At 39.0% G+C, this 22488-nt stretch overlaps 1 protein-coding gene across 4 annotated transcripts in view; it reads right to left on the reverse strand.

Moving 5' to 3' along the window:
• Nucleotides 1-9313: 9313 nt before the first annotated feature.
• The window catches only part of LOC107098453 (rho GTPase-activating protein 22-like), a 63883-nt gene continuing 50708 nt past the window's right edge, over nt 9314-22488 (reverse strand). For 2 of the 4 annotated variants that reach the window (XM_015396162.1, XM_015396164.1), the window contains 7 exons: nt 17438-17566; nt 14010-14217; nt 13757-13889; nt 13606-13679; nt 13407-13528; nt 11427-12372; nt 9315-10236 (listed from right to left, as the gene is read on the reverse strand). In XM_015396162.1, the coding sequence (XP_015251648.1) occupies nt 10014-10236; nt 11427-12372; nt 13407-13528; nt 13606-13679; nt 13757-13889; nt 14010-14217; nt 17438-17566 (1835 nt within the window). In that variant the 3' untranslated portion in view covers nt 9315-10013. Of the gene's footprint in view, nt 10237-11426; nt 12373-13406; nt 13529-13605; nt 13680-13756; nt 13890-14009; nt 14218-16552; nt 16834-17437; nt 17567-22488 lie in introns of those variants that run through there. The other 2 variants (XM_015396165.1, XM_015396163.1) reach the window with 2 other exon arrangements.

Here is a 22488-nt window from a genome sequence, read left to right on the forward strand (position 1 = left end):
CTATAGCAGCATAACTATAGAGATAGCTCAGGATAACCTGAGCCACTCTATTAGCTTTATCAAATAGGAAAGTTTTAAGCCTAGCCTTAAAAGTACTTCTGTTGCAAACTAACGAATCAGAAAAGTTCGACATATCCTCTGATGAAGTAACATTATCAGCCGGTCGATGTATCGGCCAATGGATTTATTAGTGGATAATCCTTAACCAGTTTGCCAATCGTAATAATAATAATAATAATAATACAAGGATATAATCTAGGAATGTTTTTTTCATATTTATGGAATGGATGTATATCTTGGTGTATTTTTTACATTTTACCATTTGCAGTTTATTAAAAATGCACAATAGATTTCTTTTCCTTTCCAAATGTTTGTTTTAGAAAAGTTCAATAACTAAAAGCATCTTTTAGATGAATGAGAAAATAACGGACAGGTCCAGTCCCTTTGGTGGATTCAACTCCTGCTGAGGATTGATATCGACCGCAGTATGGAGTTAGAAATAGAATTTCTGATGCCGCTTTTATGTGCTGATAGCCACAATCATCCAAATGAACAATAATCGATGTAATTTATAACTTGGATCTATCAATTTTGTTTAAAAAAAGAAACTAAAGCCACTTTTGTTATTGAAATGAACTTTCTGGTGATATTCCAATCCATGGAGGTGCTCCTGTGTCACGGAGCAAAGCCGGTTCTGCTGCATGGAGCGGCAGGAAATGCAACTCTGGCTTGTTGTGAAATGGAAAATGAGAAAGTGTTTTGTGTGTCAGCCGGAGAGAGGAATGCGTTAAGGCGTCCTCAGGAGCGGCTTTGGTTTAGGTTTTTAAAAAAGGTGAAGTGCCTGTTGTTTGGGATTCGTTCCTGTGTCTGCTGAAGGTGTTCATTCTGCTCGGCTACTGGTGTCTCCATAACTACAGCAGGACACGGTGTGGTGTGGTGGGGGTGTGCTTCTCCTAAATGTATATTTTTTTACCTTTTTTGTTTGTTTTTTTTCTTGAGTTTCGGGCCTGAGCAAGAGAGCGTCGTCTCTCAGGTTTGAATGGAAAAATGAACGTAGAAACTGAAGAGCTTAAGCAGGTCGTTTCAGAGGTTTTTCATCAAAGTGAAAAGAAGTCCCAGAACATAGAATAAAAAAAAAAAAAAACACAGTTTCTATCAGATCTTTGAATTTTAGGAGTCATTTCTAAACCCTTCTGAGTAAATGAGCATTATTGGATCAGGAGTTTTCTGTGGGTCGGCTCGGACCCAGTGGTTCCGACCAGAAAACTGAACAGAATCGTCAGAGAAAGAAACAAAGCATTACCGTATTATCTGGACTATAGCGAGCACCTCATTTTAAGTCATGGCCTCTAAATTTTGAACTTGAAATTTGAATCCGGACTGTAAGCCGCTGATATCTACTTAATTGTCTCCCACCAAACCTGTAGGGGGAGCTCTACATATAGCCCCTGGAGTAGGGATGAAAACGAATGCTAGCTCTGGTTAGCGTGTTAGCTCGCAGCAGTGAGAGCTTCTACTGAAACATGGAGCTTCATCAGCTCTCTAATTCAGCTCTGCAGGAGTTGAGCCCAGTCTCTTCATTGGTTCAGCGGCTTTAACGCGGAAATTAAATGTCAAAATATGTGAATTCGGGACATTTGTTCTCCGTTATGCCTGCTGCTAGCATGTTCTAGTGCTAAATGAAATTAGCCCCCTATTCTTTTATTTCCAACTTTTGACTCCCCACTCTGGCAGTTAGAAAAAAATCCACAGAAAAGCTGCGCCTTTCTCTAAGCTGCATGGTTCAAAGTGTGGGGAAAAAGTAGCGGCTTATAGTCCAGAAAATACGGTAGTTTGAGAGCTGCTGAGTGAAAAGGTCACTTTCTCTCTGAGGGTCGAGACGGGCCCCTCCGTCCACCCGCCGCTGCAGCTTGGCTCCGCCTCCCACAGAGTATTGATCGACCAGCGGGCCGATTTATAAAGCAAAGCTTCGGGTTGCATCATTAAAACCCGACACGTGTGCCCCGTTGTACGCAGCAGTTACGCTAACAGTCATATTGATCAGTTTCAAAGGCCTAGCTCGCTTCAATATTTACTGTAAATGTTTTTAGAATCGTTTTTCATTAACTCTGCTTCCAAAGTACCATTTATTACAGAGAAAATAGAAAACATATCCAACAAGCTAGCTTCTTTACCCTAACTTTGCTAACTAGCTAATGTTAGCATGGCTGATATTTAGCACCGTTACCCAAACCGAGGCCTGTTTTAAAATTAGTGGATCCTCAGCAGGTAAAGAAGCACAAACGCACCACTAAGAACATTTATGGAGGTTAAAACATTGCTTCCTATGATTTTTCAGGTGAATTTAAAAAGTAAAAAATACTTTATTTATTGATTGGCATTCGCTAAAAACGCGTTTTGTTTTTTCGTTAATCAAATAAACCCATGGACCATAAAGAAGGTGCAGTGTATGCCCAGCTTAATGTGCAGAAACCTTTAACAGCAGATTTAATTTCAGTTCTTTAGGTTTTTGTTTGCCAGAAAAAGCAGAAACATTGGAAAAACCAGAGAGAAACAGAAAGTTTTAGTCCTTCGATTGAATTAACTTGTTTGTAAAAATGCGATTTATTAGCAAATGATGGATTGCGTACAAAGAAGAAGTTAAGTGTTTAATAAGGGGCTGCTTCTCACGGCGAGTTTATTTGGTGCAACCTGTTTTTAAAAGACTGCAATGGGGCATTATCAGGTAACTTAGAGCGAAATCCATAAAATCTAAAACCCAGTGCAAAAGTAGTTTAATAGGAAGGCAGGTGGAGACATTTATCCAGAGCTGATATCAGCTTAGAGGGAAACTCTGGATCAGAATAAAACCATTTTTGACAGAAGTGCTCTTAATTTTTATAGCCCGACATCTGGGGCGTCAATTTCAATTACTTCCGTCACTACACTATCTTTCTTTTATTTAACGTTGTTGTTCTTGTGGTCTTATTTCGTTTCTCTAAACAAATCTTCTGATTCAAGTCAACTTTGATGAACTACCTCAGGCTGAATATTTGGTCTCCTGCAGAATGAGCTTTCAAAGGTGTGTGAATAACAGATTCCATTATTTATTTATTTGAAAGTGTACTATTTGCCGGTTTCAAACAGACTTCTAGTTTTGTACATTATGTAAACTTCAGCCCGAAGTAAAGAATTATTGTAATGTTTTCTTTTTTTTATTAAATGTGCAATACCTTCAGCAAACTGTGCTAGTTGTATGTATAGGTTTAGGATTCGTTAGCGTTCTCCTGAGGGTAAAGAAAATGTTTGGTACTGTTGATCCATGTTTTCTTTTTTCTGTTTTTTTCTTTTTTTTTTTTTACAAAAAAGATTGATTTTTATTTGTGATCTGTTTTATAGGTATAATGTTGCGTAATCTGTCACACCCACCCAAAAAAAACCAACCTCTGTCAGAGTTTGAAGGAGCGACTGATGTTTCCTCGAATAACTCGGCTCTGATAGAGTTTTGATGTGGGCTGTATTAGTATAAGATGCACAAAAAAAATGAGTAAATATCTAGGAGAAGTTGTTCTATTATACTACGGTGCTGGTTTGTAATGTCTGCCAGTGAATCCAGCCATGCTACTAGTTTGAAGAACTCCTGGATCTGTGCGTCCGGACCGTAACCAGTGAAAAGGTGCACTAAAAGAATTCATGCACTGGGATCTCGTGATGCCGCCTCTAAAAAATGGAAAGAAAATCTACTGCAAATAAAGAAATACACTTTGTTTTGTGTCTGTATGTTTCTTTAAAAACTAAAATCATGTTTCCTCTGGTTTTGAAGGATTAGCTGTACCACAATTACGTCTTCAAATTAATGTTGTTAAAACTTTTTTTTTTTTACACTTTCCTTTTTAGGCTAATCTATTAAACTTTAATTAAAAAATTGACTTCCTGTTTCTCTAGATATGCAGAACAGAAGGGTTTATTTCACTCCTTGGAAAAAAAACACATTTAGTAAATGGAAATTTGACAAAAAATTTGAAATGAAACTTACATTGAAAAAAATGCATCAAAAAAGGCTTTTTACCGTATTTTTGCTGTGGTTGATTCAAAGATTTTATCATATTTATATATATTTTTTCCAAATAATTTTATATTTTCTAATGTCATTTTTAAAAATTCTGTTCTTCAGATTGAATGTTGAGGATTGCATTCTTTTCTGATTGCGTTTTCCAGATCACCTTTTCCTCTGGCGCGAGGAGCAAAGACTCATGTCTATTGGTGGAGACGGACGTTAGCAACATTTTTATTGGTCAAAATCTATTTTTTTTAGAGAGAGAGAAGAGAATGTGATCTGCAAAATGCAATTTCTAAAACTAAATATGAAAAAGTAACTTAAATTTAAAAATATGAATGTGAAAAAACTTTTTCTTTTTCCTTTTTAAGGGTGAAAAAGAAATCTACACTGGAAAAAATATTTAGAAATATGTCTTAAGTGTATTTACCCTTAATTTGAGCAGGTAAAGTAAGAGTATTTTTCTTCCTAAAATAAGATAATTAGGTAATATGCACTTGAATTAAGACAATGCAGTTGTGTTTTCTTAGTTTTTTACAGTAAACTGTCTTGTTCCATTGGCACGATCTCTCTTTTACCTCCTCAATCCAAAAATAAATGCTTATTTTAAGAAAAAATGACTTATCTAGACATTACGCCGCAGTGCGTTATGCATAAGTAAGGCTGTTGTTGGACAGAAGTTCCGAACTCCTTATATATACTCTATGTATACGCCCAAAATTGAAAAAATAGAAAGTTCAGCGTATGCCATCGTTTCAGGAGATTCTGGGACGTCAGGCGTACGTTGGATAAAAGGGTCAATGTACGACCGCACCGTAAGAAACGGCAAAGTCACTCCCTCAAAATAATGGCACAAAATTCACTCCATATTTTTGCAGTCAGCTGATCATTGGCTATTTAACACCAACTGACTCATCTTTTAGACTTGTGTTTTGAGACCTCTGCCACATCAATTTGATATTTTTGTTCTTTAAAAGCTTACACGATGTAGTGAACAGGGAATGTAGAAATGGTACAAATAGAGTATTCAGCGACGAGTCTTTTAAAGTAACTTTAAACCAAAGTGTTAGTTTAATACGAGACGTATTAAGGCATTTCAGGCCAGTTCAGCACTCTGTGTTTATGTGACCTTAAGCCTATAATGCCAAATCTATCATATTTGATACACGGTTTCTGAAATGTTTTGCGTCTGACACCTTTTGCATAATTTAATGGTAAAAACTTTGCTCAAAATCCTATTGTACACAATCAGATATAACAGAGGGCAGAAGACTACACAAAGAATAATCTTGACCTATCGCATAGTAATAAATTATTAAAATCAAAAATCTATTTCTGTTTTGTCTTTTTACTTATTTTGTTAAAAGGCCAAATAAGGACTTCAAAAAAAAAAAAGAATTTTCTGTTTTGCTTTATTCTTGGATCGGGCTTTAAAGGGTTAACGGGTCAGATCTTGGTCATGTGACCCAGAGCGCCGCCTAACGTCAGCCTGAGCTTCCCTTTAACACCAGAGAACTAAGCTAACAGTTGTTAGCAAGCAAACAGAACTCAATAACTTTCATCTGCTGCTCCAAGCAGGGACACTGTTTAATTAGGCTAATAGGCAGTACTGACAGTGGCCTTCAGGGGGCACTAAGATGGAAATGAACTGGTCTAGCGCCCCTAGTGGCTAAAAGCTACACAGTGCTGCTTTAATGTCTGATATCAGGTATTATTTCCTCATCTTTAGACCAACTTAACAGGGTTTTTCAACTGTTCACCATAATTATTTGGCTAAAGAACTGTTAAAAAAAAAAAAAAGACAAATGTTGATATTTTTAGATGACAAACCCGACAAAAAGTTTTAAAAATTGAAAAATGTTTAAAGGTAAACCCAATAGACGTTAAGACTGCAGCACTCCTACTTTATTGGTAAACTGCTAACGTAAAAAGATTTTAATCATGCTGAAGTTGAACACAGACGTCGGTTTTTGATCTGACATATTTCAGGTTCACCTTTGTGTCGTGTAAAGGTTCTTTATTCACAGATTTGGTCGTTCATTACAACAATGTGAATCCATAATAAATAAGCACCATAGATGAAAAGAGGAATCTTAGTCACATAAAAGTACCTGCTTACATCCCATAAAAGTAAACCATGAAAAGAGAGGGTGGATGCCTCAGCGTCCAAATAAAATCACACTTTCCAATAAAACTGTTGAAGTTTTGAGGCTCTTTAAGAAATACCTGATCCTGGATATTTTTTTTTTTCATATTGGTGAAAGTCTAAATAAGTATTTTTGTATTACAGAGCTGGTTTTCATCCATAACATTCACTATAATGACACATTCTGATGCAAAACTTCCAATCGCTTCAAAACTAGCTAACGACAATTGGCACCATTTAGGGTTTCAGTAGCATCAGGAAAATATTATTGGTTCTGTTCTACAAAGCACCACATCTGAGGATAGGAAGCAAGAAACATTATTCTTTTTTTTTGTTGTTGTTAAAAACACTTTCCTGAAGGCACAGCCAGGAAACTCCATTGTTCCTCTGAGGGCAGTGTTCAGCTTCATGTGCCAAAACCAACATGGCTTCCAGGCCGTCCAGCTTCGCTGTTCAATGTGTGGAACATTGCAGTGGAAAAGTGTTTCCCCCGTCTCTGATTCATTCAGTTTAAACCAAAATGTTTCAGGTTTTTAGAAATAAAAATGTAGGATTTTCAACCATGATATCTGGTACTAAGGAGAAAGAAGATCACCAAGCCGAAGGCCTCTCTGTGGACATTAAAACCAGAACCAGTCTGTAAGGGAACAAATCTGTTTTTACAATTCATTGCTGTTATTTCATCCCTGGGATATAATTTGTACAGTAGCTATTCCTTGATGGGTCGTTGGCTGGTCCCCTTCAATTCCTTTTTAAACAACCATCTTCGTACTAAAATATTCTTTCTGTCGTGATTATTGGACATTAAGATCTAAAGAGAAACATCATCTCCTGGTCAGACCCTGTAATTCAGTCAAAGGGTGGAGTCAGTAAAAACTATTAACGCCCAGGAGGGCAGTGGCTGGAAGTTGGAGGGGATTTCGCGGCCATTCGGCTGCTTTTGACTGAAGGGCCGGTTTAAATGGCTGCTACTGTAAATTAAAGACATATTTACATTGCTAATGGACTGGTGAGAAATGAGAGGCACTGGAAAGGCCTGAGGACATCTATGGGATTTAGGCAGCTGTGGCAGAAGACCTTTGTATTGATCTAACCTATCAAAACCTGATCTTAATACAACAATCAAACTTAACCTCGAGTTTAGCCATAAACTGTACAGATATAGAAAAAAAACAACAGAAAGCCTCTGTAAATGCTATTACTATAAGAGATCCGTTAAGCTCAGCTATTCAAAGATAAAGCCGTGTTGAATTTGACCAGGTTCACCTTCAGCGTCTGGTTATAATTTCTCAGCTCTTCTACATTTAACTTATCAACTGACCCTGTAACCCAAGAAAGTACAAAAACTGAACCCAGTTAACTCGGGTTTACCCAGCTCCAAGATCAACCCAAGCGAAGAAAACGTTTTTCCACTGAAGTACAAATTTTAATTGAAGTGCAATGAAACTGGTTAGGATGAGTATAAAGTTTTTAATCAGGTTTTTTTTCTGTACCTTTAAAGTATTGACTATTGAAATTGAAATGTCCTTACTACTTAGTTTAAATGACAAACCAGTGGAAATTAGTGAATGGAGCTCAGTTACAAGCTTAAACCCAACTAGCAATTTAAGCCCCGTTTCCACTACCCTCTGAAAACCGATCCGTGTCGAGCTTGGATCAGTTAAGCCGGGCTTACACTGTAAGATTATTTGCCCTTCTCGGGACGACTTTCCAGTCGTGCGAGAATCTTTCCATCGGGCCGACTTTCAGCCTGATGGTGCGTGGTGTAGTGTACAGATAAGGATAACGAGGGGCGATCAGCCTCTAACGACCACCTCCCCATCAGGAATCGTAAAGTGGGGAGAAAATCAAACATGTTGGAAATTCAGTGAGCCGTCGTGGGCAAATCGCTTAGTGGGATTCTTCTTCTTCTTCCTCTCAAAATGGTAAATGGCCTGTACTTATATAGCGCCTTTATTCAAGTCAGGAGATTTGACCAAAGCGCTTTACACTACATTCATTCACCCATTCACTCACACACTGATGGTGGCAAGCTACATTGTAGCCACAGCTGCCCTGGGGCTCACTGACAGAAGTGGGGCTGTCGTACACTGGCGCCACCGGGCCCTCTGACCACCATCAGTAGACAATGCAGGTGAAGTGTCTTGCCCAAGGACACAACGACACTGAAAGTCGGAGCTTGAACCGTTAATCCTTCGATTTTAGGGCAAACTCCTACATCCAACACCACTGTCGCCCTCTCAGAGGAAAACGCAGAAGCATGGTGGGGGTGTAATGAGTGAAATGGAATTCTCTCTGTAAAATTGACAGATCATAGTAGCCATGTTGCTCAGCCATGTCTTTGTCCAAATATGTTGTCGCATTTTCTTTTTAGGGCTTTCAGCATTAAATTGCAGAAATAGCCAAGGCAGCGCATTTCACTCTAGTTAGCTTCATATTCCTCTCCTACTCATTTGGCTTTCGGATAAACGAGTCCAGTAGACGTACAGTGTTAGCAGGTAGATTGCATCAGAGCGTCGAGCCGTACAGTGTGAGAACAAACATCGTGAGCCGGGAACTTAAACTGTACGACGAAAACCTGCGTTTTTTTCGTACAGCTGCATGCAGCGATTGAAAAAATCGCAGTGTATGCCCGGCTTTAACCGTGCCGAACTCGGTTCCTTACGACCGTTTACACACCACGCTAGCACGGTTCCTCTCCTCCTAGTGGCGATATACGGTAATACTGCTCTCTAGATGGAAATGATCAAATCAACGTGGCTGCGCCCGTAACATTCAGGAAGTTTATGGAGAAATAGGTGAAGAAGGCAGCCTTTGGTGGATTTACTTGACAGAGTCGGCTTTTGGGAAGTGGATACGACAAATGATAGTCTAATCAGGGCTTCCAGAGGCAGAAAAACAATGACAGACGTTGAGGTTCATCATTCTGCTGAGCAGAATCAAACGTCCCCTTTTTCCCTGACATCACCAGACACTCAACAGTTATCTCTGTTACTGTTCTTGGACCGTTCTCGGTACAGTTTCAAAAAGGATAGTGGAAATGGGGCTATAAGCTAATAAGGTCGTTTTAGCAGCTAAAGGGATTCATGTTCCTGAAGGGAAACTGACATAATTCTGAGCCTGTAAGGATAAAACAATTAGTCAGTAACGGAAATAAGCAGATTTAGATTTTTATATAGGAGGAGATTTAAAAATGGCGCCTGGTTGGAAACCAGTTAGAAAACTGAATTTATGACACAGAGAAACATTTGAACAAACTGAAAAAAAACTTCACCTTTCATTGCAACATAGTTCCAAACTATCTGTCAATAAATAAATAAATAAACTTTAATGCCTGTTGAGGATATTTTCCCAACAATTTACTGTTAATAAACCTTTAAAAACTAGTGAATTAAGGAGAGGGGAAACTGGGTTTCCCTTTAATAACAAACTATTGCTTTAAAATATGGTGCTAACACAGATCTGAGTGACTGATCTGCATCACAGTTGAGGTTCCTATAATGTTAGTTCTAGAAAGTAGAGATTGAAGAAGTCTTTGCAGCCTCCATGTAACGGCCACCTGAGATATTTCTGACACTGCCTTCCCTAGAAACAAAAGAAGGTTTTACACCTGTTACAGTCCCCCATCTATACGTTCAGCTTCAAGCATGCAGAAGAGTCGACCCCTGTGAGCATCTCAGATCGATCAGAACATTTACTTCCTTCAGCATTTCTCTTCATCAGTTCCAAGTAAATGTGCAGCAATCCCTTTCCTTTTATTCAGTAGCAGTTAATTATTGTTTTAAAGGGCCGTCCAGCAGCGTCCAGCTGCAGGGCTGCTGCTGTGTTGCATCAAATGTTGCTGGTCCTGGAGCCCAGAGCAAGGTCCCCCAGTGTGGAGAAGAAATCCTCCATCTCCTTCTCTAGCAGACGGTTCCGGTTCTCAGCGTCTTCCCGGGCTCTCTCAGAGTTTCGCAGTTTGATCTCCAACATGCGCTGCTTCTTCTTCTCTTGCTCCATCTCCTGCTCTAAATGCTCCACCTGAGCAGTCAGCGCTGCGCTGGACTCCTCCAACCTGAAGGGATGCAGCACAGGCCTGAATCAATCTACTGCTAACGTTAAATGCCATTTTATTATTATTCATTTCCATGTTATATTTAACCTGGGAATAAAAGACAACATTAAGAAATAAAGATGTGAATAAAAGATTTTCAAAAACCTAAAAGTGATCACTCAAACTGAAGGCTTCAATGAGCATATATAGGCACCATTACTGATGCAAAATTAGTTTAATGATTTCTCAAAAAAAAAATTTTATTTATTGCATCTGGTTTCAAAACATTAATTGAAAATATATTTTGAATATTAAGGAGAAACAAAATAACGAATACTTCTTTATTGTTGATTTCTAGGGAAGGATACTTTAGAGTATTTTTATTGTACTCTACTGTTGACATAAGTAATTCTTATGAGGGTATTGATTGTTACTTTTTACTACATTTTCTGGTTCCTCTACCCACTGGTACTAACTTCAGCTATTTGGAGATCAGGTCAAAATACAGCAAACAGCAGATATTGTAGCTGGAAGTTCTTTATATTTTTCTGACATATGTATGTAACTTATCATTAGAATTGGTTTTATAAATTTACATTGAAAAAAATATATGTTGAAATGTGTTTCTGGCAGAATATATTTTGTAATCATGTCTTTTAATTACTTTGAAATACCAGAATCTGAACACAACTCTCTGATTACATCATTTAAAGGTATAGAGGCGGATCTTTTAGTTCTGGGTGGATCATCCTAATCAGTGGTCTTCTTAACTGTCAATCATTCTGGTGATCTGTTTACGTAAGGCCGTCCTACGTGCTCGGTCACATGACATCACCCGACTGTTCCTATTGGTGCAGAATCTTTCCTGGTTGGCGTTGGCATCATAACCAGAAGTAAATATTTATATATATTGGACACGACAAAATATATGCAACAATAATTTATACATTATTCTTTAAAGTAAAATGTATACTTTTATTCTGCACTACTGTAGCTGTGGATGTTTAAAAATATATATTTTTAATGAAAAGTTGTAGCTGTGATATTTAAGTACATTGAAGGACCTTTACTTTTAATTTGACTTATTTACTTAAGTAATAAAGTCTAATGGATCCTTTGGTTGTTGAGGTTACATGTAAATGATGCTCAGTGATTCTCCACCCTGAAAGGAAAATCCCATTTCTTTTCCTGCTGTTATTATTTGTTCTTACTTCTGAATCCTGGCCTCGTATGTGGTCCTCTGGTTCCTCAACTCCTCCCTCAGACCCTCCACCATACTGCTCAGGGTTAGGATCGTCTCGTCTCCATCCTCCGTCATAATAATGGACGGCAGCGCTGCCACCGCCGCTGTGGGCTCGCTGTCACCGCTGCAGATCTCTACGGCCTCGCAGCTGTCCTGGTCCAGGCCCGGCTCCTTTATCATCCCCTCTTCCTTTTCTCGCTCAGCCTCCCGCTGGCTCTCTGTCCACTCCACCTTCTCCTCACCATCTACTCCTCCTCTGAAGTTCTGAGGGGTTAAATGTTCTCCACCGCAGCCGGGCACAGAGATGTCACAGGAGGAGCTGGACGCACTGGGGACGCTGCTAGAAGAGGAGGCCACGTTGTCGTAAGTGGACAGTCTCTGGGACGAGCCGGTGGAGTCGCGATCTCGTGCAGATCGCTCACCTGAAGACGTGCGACGGTGTCCCCTCAAGGAGGACAAACCGTTCATGAGCCAGTTACCCCCTCCTCCTCCAGAGGAGGCGCCGGTTTCCGCCGCTGTGGGGGTCTGCTTAGCCTGTGGCTGGGAACGGGGAGTCGAAGAACTTTTAAAAGAGTATTTCCAGGAAGGCGCACTCTTGGCTTGTTTGCTTGGACTGACCACAGGTTCTCCTTTCCCTGCTGAAGCCCCCGGTTTTTGTCCGGGGGGGACAGCCGCACTCAGCTTGGCGTCCAGAGATGAGGCACTGCTGTGCAGCTCCGGGTCGGCGTTGGGAGCCGCACCGGTCTGTAGGTCCTCCTCAGAGATCCAGGCTCCCAGGTTGCGGTGCTGGAGTTGATGCCCCTGAGCGGGTAACTCAGTGTGAGGCAAGACAGGTCCTTCCTGGTCCCTCCCTGAGAATAACCGCTGATGTTCCCTAATGAGGACGGTCATTAGGTGCTGGACCAGAGAAGTTCCTGGACAGCAGAGAATAGCAGGTTAGCGTAGTACGGCAAAGTTTAAAGAGGGGAAAAGTTCTTAAATATCCCCACATTTTAAAACCACAATAATCAACCAATGGGCGAATAGAAACGGGTCTGCTCTGCTTAGCAACAGCCTTTCTATTGGTTGGAGAACAGACCACCCAGCTAGGAGGAGATCTGTAAAACTTGATAAATATATGAAAAATAAACCTAGGAGAGCCCTAATAAACTTCTTTTAAAAGATAAAATCTGAAGAAAACAAACGGAAAAATGTATTCTAGAAATTCTTTTTGAAAAATTTAAATTAAAAAAAGAAAAACATGATAAAGTTTCTGAAAAAAAAAAACTAAAAGCAGAATCTAGAAAATGTTTTAGAAAAATATAAATGTTTAAGTAAAAAATTTATTCTAGAAAAAAAAAAAGAAAAAAAAATTGGCCAAATTTATGCATACACGTAATAAATATCCTTTCCATTTTTTTGGCTTGAGATATTTTCAGAGATAATTTTTGTAAACACATTTTATACAAATGTCATTTTTTAAAATCTGTTCTTTGCTTACAAAAATATTGGAACAGATTTCTCTCCATATTTTAACTTTCCTAAAGAGACAAAACCTGTGCAACTTCTCTCAGTTTCTAAACCTGAATTAAAGAATAAAATAACACTTTTGGTTCACATAAAGAGAAGAACTCCACTACAATGATGATATTACAGTGGAGTTAAATGCTAACTGGGGCAAAGGTTTCTGTCCTAGCGGGACGGCGCGTAAAGCATCAGGCTGACCTTCAATGGGATGGTTTGGATCAAAGTTAGCTCATGTATAAGAACGGCCCAGTCAAAGCCCAGATGACCAAGAGTAAGCTCCTAATGGGGAAAGATGTTAGCTAGATGTGCACAGATTCAAAACTCCCAGACAACTTTAGCAATAAATAAACAGACATGCCACACTTTTCAGTTTTTAAATCTATTGGTGGAAAGAATATCCTCTGGATTGAGGGGTGTGAATCCTTTGATCTGGTGCTCGTACCTTCCATGAGAGACACCGGGTCCTCCATCTTGGGTCGAAGGATATTTGGTCCAAATACTGTAGCGAGGTTCTGGACGCTCATCTTGTTTTCGTTGCAGTGGGACTGAACCTCATCTAGAAACCTGGAAAAAAATCACAAAGGTCTAAAAAAAACACCAAACGTCTGCAGAGTTGGAAAGTTGGAAAGAAGAGGACCTACTTGCATATGTACTCGAGGAGATTGTAGTTGGGCAGAGGTAGAGTGTTGACTTGCTTTCCAAGCTCCTGGATCCCCTGATTTAAAAAAAAAAAACATGTCAGCTGACGTCAAAGAAAGAAAGAAAACAAATTTGGAGGTAAAAGTTGCAGACCTCCTCCTCATCTTTGGACAAAAGCTGTGCACATGTTAGGAAGTCTTCATATTTGGAGAAGGGGATGACTGGTTCAGGCAGTTCCCTCAGGTACAACTTCAGTAAGGACGCCACCGTGTGGACGTCTGTGTTACTGCAGGTCAGAAAATGACACTTGAAGGTGGTCGTTTTGGGATTTCATAGAGATAAATCAAGTTGTTTAGTATTGAGTACTCAGTGCAGGGGCCAGGAGCCGCTCTACAGGGGCCCTCACCTGTCAAACAGAGGCTTGTCTCCGCAGTCGAAGGCCTCCTGCAGCTCTTTGACCAGGTTGGCCTGTCCAGGCATCCTAAATAGACCCTCTTCATCCAGGCCCCTCTCTCTGATGAAGTCGGCGCACTGCTCCACCAGCAGCGGCGCCAGCCGAGGACCAAACTTCCTCTCAAACTGCACCGTGTCCTCCAGACGCTGGCCAAAGATTCCTGAACAAAATTCAAAGTATGGTGGTAAAGAAGAGGCTCTGTGGTGTAGAAGGAGGTTATTTAGCCTGGAAACCTTTTAGGAATTCAATGGTTTTAATGTTTCTGAAAACGCCGCAGAAAGAATTGCTGCCCTGCTCTCACAACTGTTTCAATACACTGCAAAAAATGAAAAGCTAAATGAGTCGCATTTAAGCACATTTGTTCTTGAATTGAGGTAAGTGAGACACTTTGCCAATGGAACAAGTCAATTTACATTTAAAATAAGAGAAAATAATTATATTGCCTTATTTGACGTGCATTTGATCTAATTATCTTACTTTAAGACTAAAAATGGCAAATCACCTTATTTGCCTACTCAAATTAAGTGTAATTACGCTTAATTTAAGCAATTGAGACCTTTCATTCTAATCGTTTTTGCAGTGTACTGATCGCTACAGTGGAGGGCTGCTTATATATTATTGTTGCAAAGAACATATGGTGCGACCTCTAGGGGCTGAGGGTTCGCACCACCTCTGATTTATCTAAGGAAATATATCCCAGGTGTTTTTTTACAGTTTCAGATTCGTCATCTGAAGCTAACGCTTGCAAAGTGTGACCGCTGTTTCCTTGGGTTGTGAAGGGTTCAGAGTGCTGCTGCTATCAGTTAGACCTGCTTTTAATAACAGACATTTAGCATAAAGACAGCAGGTTCAACTCTTGTGTTAATAAATCAATTATTATTTAAAAGGAAGGACTGGGATGTCATAGGTGAAGCAGAATAACAGACAGAATACATTTTATTAAATGGGCTTAAAGTTCATGGTTTCTATACTACTTCTATACTCTATACTGACTCAATCACTTTTTTTGTGCGTGTCCTTGATGAAATACAGAAGAAACTTCAAGGTTGGAAATTAGCATGAGCAGGAAAGAGGATGAGGAGTCAGAAAAAACAGCCTAAATTTCTCCAAATAAAATTACGGAATGTTAAAATATGAAGAAACCTAAACATTTAAAAAAAAACAATCAATGAATCAAAACAAACTACTGCAACATTTAATTCTCCTTTCAGATTAATATTATTATTATTAATTGTATCATAATGATAATTGATCTGATTGTTCCTTATGTTCCTAACAGAGCACTTCGCTCTCAATCTGCAGGTTTACTAGTGGTTCCTAGAATTTCTAAAAGTAGAATGGGAGGCAGATCTTTTAGTTATCAGGCTCCTCTCCTGTGGAACCAACTACCAGTTTTAGTCCGTGAGGCAGACACCCTGTCTACTTTTAAGGCTAGGCTTAAAACTTTCCTTTGATAAAGCTTATAGTTAGAGTGGCTCAGGTTATCCTGAGCTCTATAGTCTATATAGTATATATCCTGTTTGGCTGTGACTCCATCCTGGAGAGAAATATCAGCTGTGCTGCTGCCATCAACACCTTTGTTTCTAGATGTTGGAGATCAGCCTGTTTTCCAGTGTAGTCCTGTTTCTCTGACTGTGACTAACTGGATGTGCTCTCTTCATCCTCTGGCATGGGAGCTGGCTCGGAGCTCGTCTGCCTGGCTGTGTGTTTCCTGGACGGGGCCGCCTGTGGAGCTGGTTGACAGTTGCCTTTTGTATCTATGCTTCTTTTTCTATGTCTGCTTCTGTCTCCTTGAACCCCAGTCGGCCTCAGCAGATGGCCGCTCACACTGAGCCTGGTTCTGCTGGAGGTTTCTTCCTGTTCAAAGGGAGTTTTTCCTCTCCACTGTCACTACAAGCATGCTTAGTGTGAGGGATTGCTGAAGAGTCAATGAGTCGATGCAATCAACTGGTTTGCTTAAGTAGAAAACTTTGAATGAATTTGACTGGATGATCTGGTGAACTGGAAAGTGCCTTGAGATGACATGTGTTGGGAATTGGTGCAATAGAAATAAACTGAAGTGAATTAAAATTGTATTGAATTAAACAAAAGCATAAATGTGTGCCCTCCACCTGATCGGACCATTTTAAAATAAAATGCAAAATTTTGTAAATATGAAAATGTAAAATGCAAATCATTATGTATATAAAAATACTTTTTATTTCTTATTTGTAATATTTATGCTTGATTTTATTATCATGTTCATGTAAAGTTAAAGCTAATTCCAGACAAATATGTGTGTGTGTATATATATATATATATATACACACACACATTATTGTATAATACAAAATGAAAGAATATTAAAGATTTAATACAATAATACAGTGCAATATCTAATATAAAAAATGTAATATAATGAAAACTCTAAACTCATCCTTGACTGGCATAAACCTGTTTAGCGTTTAGCAGATATAAACTCAGAAGGAAGTTTTAGTGAATTAGCGTCTAATTACTGTTGGACTGGCTGCAGCAGTCACAGCTGGCTGACAGCTGGCAGTAATCAGAGTACTTCACCGTACAGGAGCTGCACGGCAGCAGGGAGCGTCTCTCATACATCCCAAAGCTGCACTTCACCAAACCGATCCATCCTGTGTCTGGCATCTCACTCTGGGAACTGGGAGATTAATCCTTCACTCCAAACGGACCAGATTAGGAGAAGATCAGAAGAATGTCCCCATGAGGTCAGGGCGCTGTGAATCCCACAGCAGAGGCGCTGCCAGCCTCAGCTCTAAGAACCACAGATCTATTCTGGACCCTGAGCTGAGACGCACACAGCAGCTGGAAACCCGACCGCAGAGAGGAGGGCCCAGTTATTTAACCCAGGGAGGGAACAGCCGCCTTAGGATCACATTTCTTCATCCCGTCAGGCTCTATCTGACTCCATTAAAACAGAGATAGTGTCCCTTTAGAAAGTAGATGAATGTATGAGCAGAAGAAGCAGATGACGTTTTGGCTGTGATGTCATCCTGTTTATTATTGGTAACCTCCTCCTGATTTATTAATACAGTTCCTGTGGTAACATAAGACACTGGTGAGACGTTCCTGCATGGTTCTGGTATCTCTAGGGAAGCTGATGCAGACCTGCAGCATCAGAACATCAAACCTTTGGGAAAGTTTGAAGGCAAAACTAATTATAAAAACCAACAAGTTCCACTCAACTGGTGGCTGAGAGGAAATAGAAACTCCTGTGATCTAATCTGGACTTTTTTGGAAAATGTCCAATAATAGAGCAACTAGATGAGTTTTCTGCAGATGTTTCTAAAGACGTTGTCGGCTAGGAACACAGAGGGGGGCAGGGGGTGGTGGGGAGGCCTAAGGGGGGTAGATTTGGTGTTTACCTCCTCCAAACGGCGCCCAGATGACCCGCCGTATGGCCCTGACCCAGTCGTCCATGTCCGTCTGAGAGCTTGCCATGAGCAGGAAGGATTCATGGCTGATTGGGGCGCGCTCCTTTTCCACTGCTCCACCTGGGAGGCGACAAACATGAGGATCAAACACGTGGTTCCACCAACAAGAGAGACATGAGAACCCATTTGTTAAATGAAGCAGAACCGGATTAGTGAAGCAATTCATTTAAACATTCAATATGAAACATCTCTATATTTATATTGACCACTAGAGGATGCTATCGATACAATCTTTGGTACGGTGGAACTGAGAAGAAGAAAGTTTATTCAAGACATTCCAAGTGCTGTACATGAAAACAGAAAAAGAAAAGTATATAGCAGCAGCATAAAGGTTAATAATATATATAACCATAAATTATAAAGAAACAGTTATTTCTTAAAATAAAGAAATTAGTGCTAAGAAAATGAAAGGGTTACAGAGCTAAACTAATAATGTTTAAATAACTGTCAAAGGCCAAACTTTACAGTCTTCATTGAAAGCAACTAAGGGTTTTAGCACTTTAACAGTTTTCTAGAAATGTGTTGTTTTCAGTATTTTGTTCTGGGTCTAGGTATGCAAAGTAGATTTAAGCCAGTTGACCTGAGAGGTCTGGCTGTCGATCGCCTGCCAACCAGTCTGTCATGTACTTTGGAGCTCAGTCATTCAGTGATTTCTAGACTAACAGGATGATTTTAAAGTCTATTCTCTGAACTACAGGGATCCAGTGGAAGGACTTCAGAACCGGGCTGTGCTCTATTTTCTTAGATCTAGTGAGAACACAGGCAGCAGCGTTTTCAATCAGCTGTCTGATGGACTTTTTAGGCAAACCTATGAAGACACTGCTGCAGGGATAAATTCTACTAAAGATGAACAAAGCAGGAAATAGTTTTTCCAGGTCCTGCTGAGACATTAGTCCTTTACAGGTTAACATATATGCAGACAAAACACAGCTTTACATCAATGTCACCAGGTGACTCTGAACCCAACAGAGAACCCACTTTTGTTTCGTTTACTCCCTTATCAGAGTGGTTTCAGTCACATGCCTCATTTAAGGGTGAGTCAGGTGAGGACAGGTCAACTTCATGTCCAGTAGCCTAAACCGAACTCTTCAAGCTTTATCTTGATGACTGAGAATCTTCACAGATATCTGATACCAAACACCCCCCTACCCACCACCACCACTTCCTAACAATCTTCCTCAGATTGAGGTGATGTATTCTCTGATCTTGCTTTTTTCTGAGCAGTGTATTGCTGTTGAACCTCCTGCTTTTTAAATAAAGTGCACATTGGTGCAATGAGGCCCTCTCTCCACTAGATGGCTCCATCGGTTCTACTAATGCTTGGCCTAATCAGCAAGGCTTTAGATCTAACATCAGCACCAGAGGTGTTAAAAGTATTCATGTTTATTACTCCAGTAGAAGTGTAAAAGTACCATTTAAAAACTACTTCAAATATAAAAGTAAAAGTAATGCAGGGAAAATTGTTAAGGCCAGAAGCTTTACTGCTCTACCCTGTTAAAGGAACATTTTTCTACAATTCTGAATGATAACTTCCTCAGACCTTATGTTCTTTGTTTTATAACTAATGGTAACAGTGTCACATTTAACTTTGCATCATCTTGGAAAACTATTTATTTTGATATGTAGTGAACAACAAGTTGGGGCAGCACCGAGTCCAACCACAAAGAAATTCATTGTTTGGATAAAACCAAATATTTTGATGGGTTTTATTTTTATTTTTTTACATACCAACAGGCCGTAATGAAAATGAGCTTTAATGAAACAAAACTAATGAGTTTTTAAAATCTAAGGAGTAGAAAGTAAAAATTTGTCTAAAAACACTTATTCCAATAAAGAATTGATGGACAATATTTCTACTGAAGTAAGGAAACAAAGTATTTGTACTTTGTTACTTGAGTCCTCTGATCAGCACATAGACAGTCTGTGTGCTGATCAGAAAGAAAAAATAAAACAAAAACAGTTATATTATTAATATATAAGAAATAATTGTTTAATAATAACTTTATGCAAAAGAAAAAATATATTGCAGCAAAAAAAGCTGTATTCTTAAAAGAAAAGTCCGCTCATATTCAGAATTCAAACTTCTGAAAGTTCTTTAAATATGAAATTATTCCATCCTGTTCAATAGATGATCAGTGTTTTTAATTCAGAGTAATTCTCATGTGAATGATCTTTACTGGAGGCATCCATGTTTGTCAAAGAACACTACTGCCACCTACTGGTTTGTGACGTCACGGTGCGGTATCGGCTGTTGATCAAGTCCCAGTGCTGTATCTGGTGTTTGTCACAACGCGCTATTATCCAAGTCATCTTGAAAACATTCTTCTTCCAAATGTTGGCGTTTTGTTTTTTTACTGATTAACGCTAAATTCATTAAACACTGCAAACGTATTATTTTAGATATAAATAATGATCCATTAATTATTCCTTACTGACCGGACTTTTCCTTTAAGCTCAGCTTATGATGTTTTTTTTTTTCTTATGTCTTTGGCATCTATTTCAGTAATTTAGAGAATGTCTCTGCGTTCCTGTTTGGAGTCATTAGTGTCGGGTGTTGGTGTTTCCACAGACACAGTCATGGTTGTCACAGCCATCTAACCAAATATAAACAGTGGCTCAGTAAAAGCTGAGGGCCATTGTCACCCAGCTTTTAAAGTCACACTCTCATGATGAGCAGAGCTGTAACCAGAAGCATGGATGTCTGGATAATCTGGGTTCAGTCGGGATGGTAGATTAAATCTGAACACCAGCATCACCTGAGAAAACAACTAGAGCTGGAAAAACAGTGACTCTGAAACACCTTTTTAACCAAACTTCTCTCCCAAAACAAACATTTCTTATGGTCCCAAATTGATTTGGACTGGGAGGGTTTGAAACGCTGAAATGAGAAGAACATTTCTGGAAGTTATCGCCTCTGCAGTAAAACATTATAGTTGCCTTTTTGTAGAAAAGTTGCTTAATTCAGCCTCGCTGCTCAGTTCTGTACGGTGAATGTCCTGTTTGACGCCGTTCTACAGTATTTCAACCAAACACAAGAGCAGACTTTGACTACACTGCAAAAAATTATTTTTTCTTAAAATAAGTGGATTTTTCTTAAATTGAGCAGTTAAGTGAGACACTTTGCCAATGGAACAAGACAATTTAAATTTAAGATAAGAAAAAACTTTCATTATCTAATTACCTTATTTTAGGAGTAAAAATGCTCATTCTATTGGCAAATCATCTTATTTACCTGCTCAAATTAAGGGTAAATACAATTCATTTAAGACATTTTGACTTATTTCTGCACTCTGCAATTTAATTAAGAAATTATTTTCTTAAAATAAGTGCATTTGTTCTTGAATTGAGGAGATAAATGAAACACTTTGCTAATAGAACAAGACAATTTACATTTAAGATAAAAATAAGAAAAAAGAATTGCATCATCTTATCTCAAGCCCATATTATCTAATTATCTTATTTTAAGCCCGGTGGGCATAGACATGGTCAAAACACAGTCACACACCTTTCAAATGGGGCTTTAACATTTCTAAAACATGTTTCAAAAGGATTTTTTCACAAATACTTTTTGTTTTATAGCTGTATAAACAAATAAAATGAGATTTAAAATTCCACCTGAAATGGGTGACTCTGTGGGAGTAATGAAACAGCAGGTATTCAATTTTAGCCCCGCCCCCTAATGGCCGCCATCATTGGAAACTAGAGGCTCAGACCTTTCCAAGGAGGGGTCAGAGGTCATTGTGTGACCGTTTCAGGTGATGTAAGCGGCATGAGTTACATAAGCTTGCTCTGTTATTTTCTATTCAGTTTGGTGATATTATTGGTAGATTTCCGTGAACCAACGGCTAAATCTTAGGAGCAAAGGCTTTGCCTTATGCAGAAGGTCTCCAAAAATGTAAATCAGCATATTTGTCTGACCAGATTCCCTCTTATGAGTGGAAAAATGCATTTTTGCATAATTTGGCCACTTTTAGCATTGTGCCAAAATCCCATTCCCAGCTAGCACACTGCTCACTAAAACCTTTGTGGAACAAACATGCTTCAACTTATTCAGTCCAACTTTGCTTGACTTATAGTCAAGATGTGGATCTATAAAGTCTGAGGGTTCATCCAGAGTTTGGGCTTTCATGGTGTTTTGCAGAGTTTATTTTGGAAAAAAAAGTTTGCAAGGCTAAATTCTTTTCTTTCTTTTTTTGTTTTTTGTTTAATCACCTATAAATTAGACATGAGATTTAAAATGGTGGTTCCAACTGAAAAATAGTCCTCTCTGATACAAATACAAACAATTGTTTTTCCAGTTTATAGTTTGGGAGCTGTACTTGCTTTAATTCATAGATGTAATTTTAGGCGGAATTTGCTCCTAAGACCCTCTGGGCTTCAGGGGTTAATAGTAAAACACTAATTTCATTGGCAGATCATCTTATTTACATGTTCAAATTAAGGGTAAATACACTTAATTTAAGAAATTTGTACTTATTTCTAGATAATTTTTGCCGTGTGGTTTTTAATGGTTTTATCAACTCATGTAATGAGAACTAGTTGTTGGCCTTAGATTCAGCTGTCTGTCAGTCTGTCAGGAAAACTCAGCATGTGTTTGTGTAAATGCCTCCTTTCTCTCTATAAGCCTCTGGGACGACCTCGTTAGCTTTTAAAACAGCAGCCATAACCATTTCATAATTTAAACTGTCCTTTAAAGGATCAACCCTTCCTGAGCTTTACTAGAACATTTGGTTTCTGTAACCCACTGCAAAGAAACAGCAACGCCTAAAAATGCTGAAAAGTATGAATCAAGCTGAGATTCCCTGACATCAGGTAGAAGTGAAATGCAGTTAATGACGTCAGATGACCTCGCTGACATGGAAGCTATTGAGCAGAAGAAGGAGGCGCTGATTAACCGTTAGGAAAAACCAGACAGTTGCGCATAAAACTCTGTTTCCATGTATGGTTAATACAGCTATTGCTTATTTGTGCACATTAATTAT

Source organism: Cyprinodon variegatus, unplaced genomic scaffold (assembly GCF_000732505.1).
Source record: "Cyprinodon variegatus isolate N-32 unplaced genomic scaffold, C_variegatus-1.0 Scaffold779, whole genome shotgun sequence".
Lineage (NCBI taxonomy): Eukaryota > Metazoa > Chordata > Actinopteri > Cyprinodontiformes > Cyprinodontidae > Cyprinodon > Cyprinodon variegatus.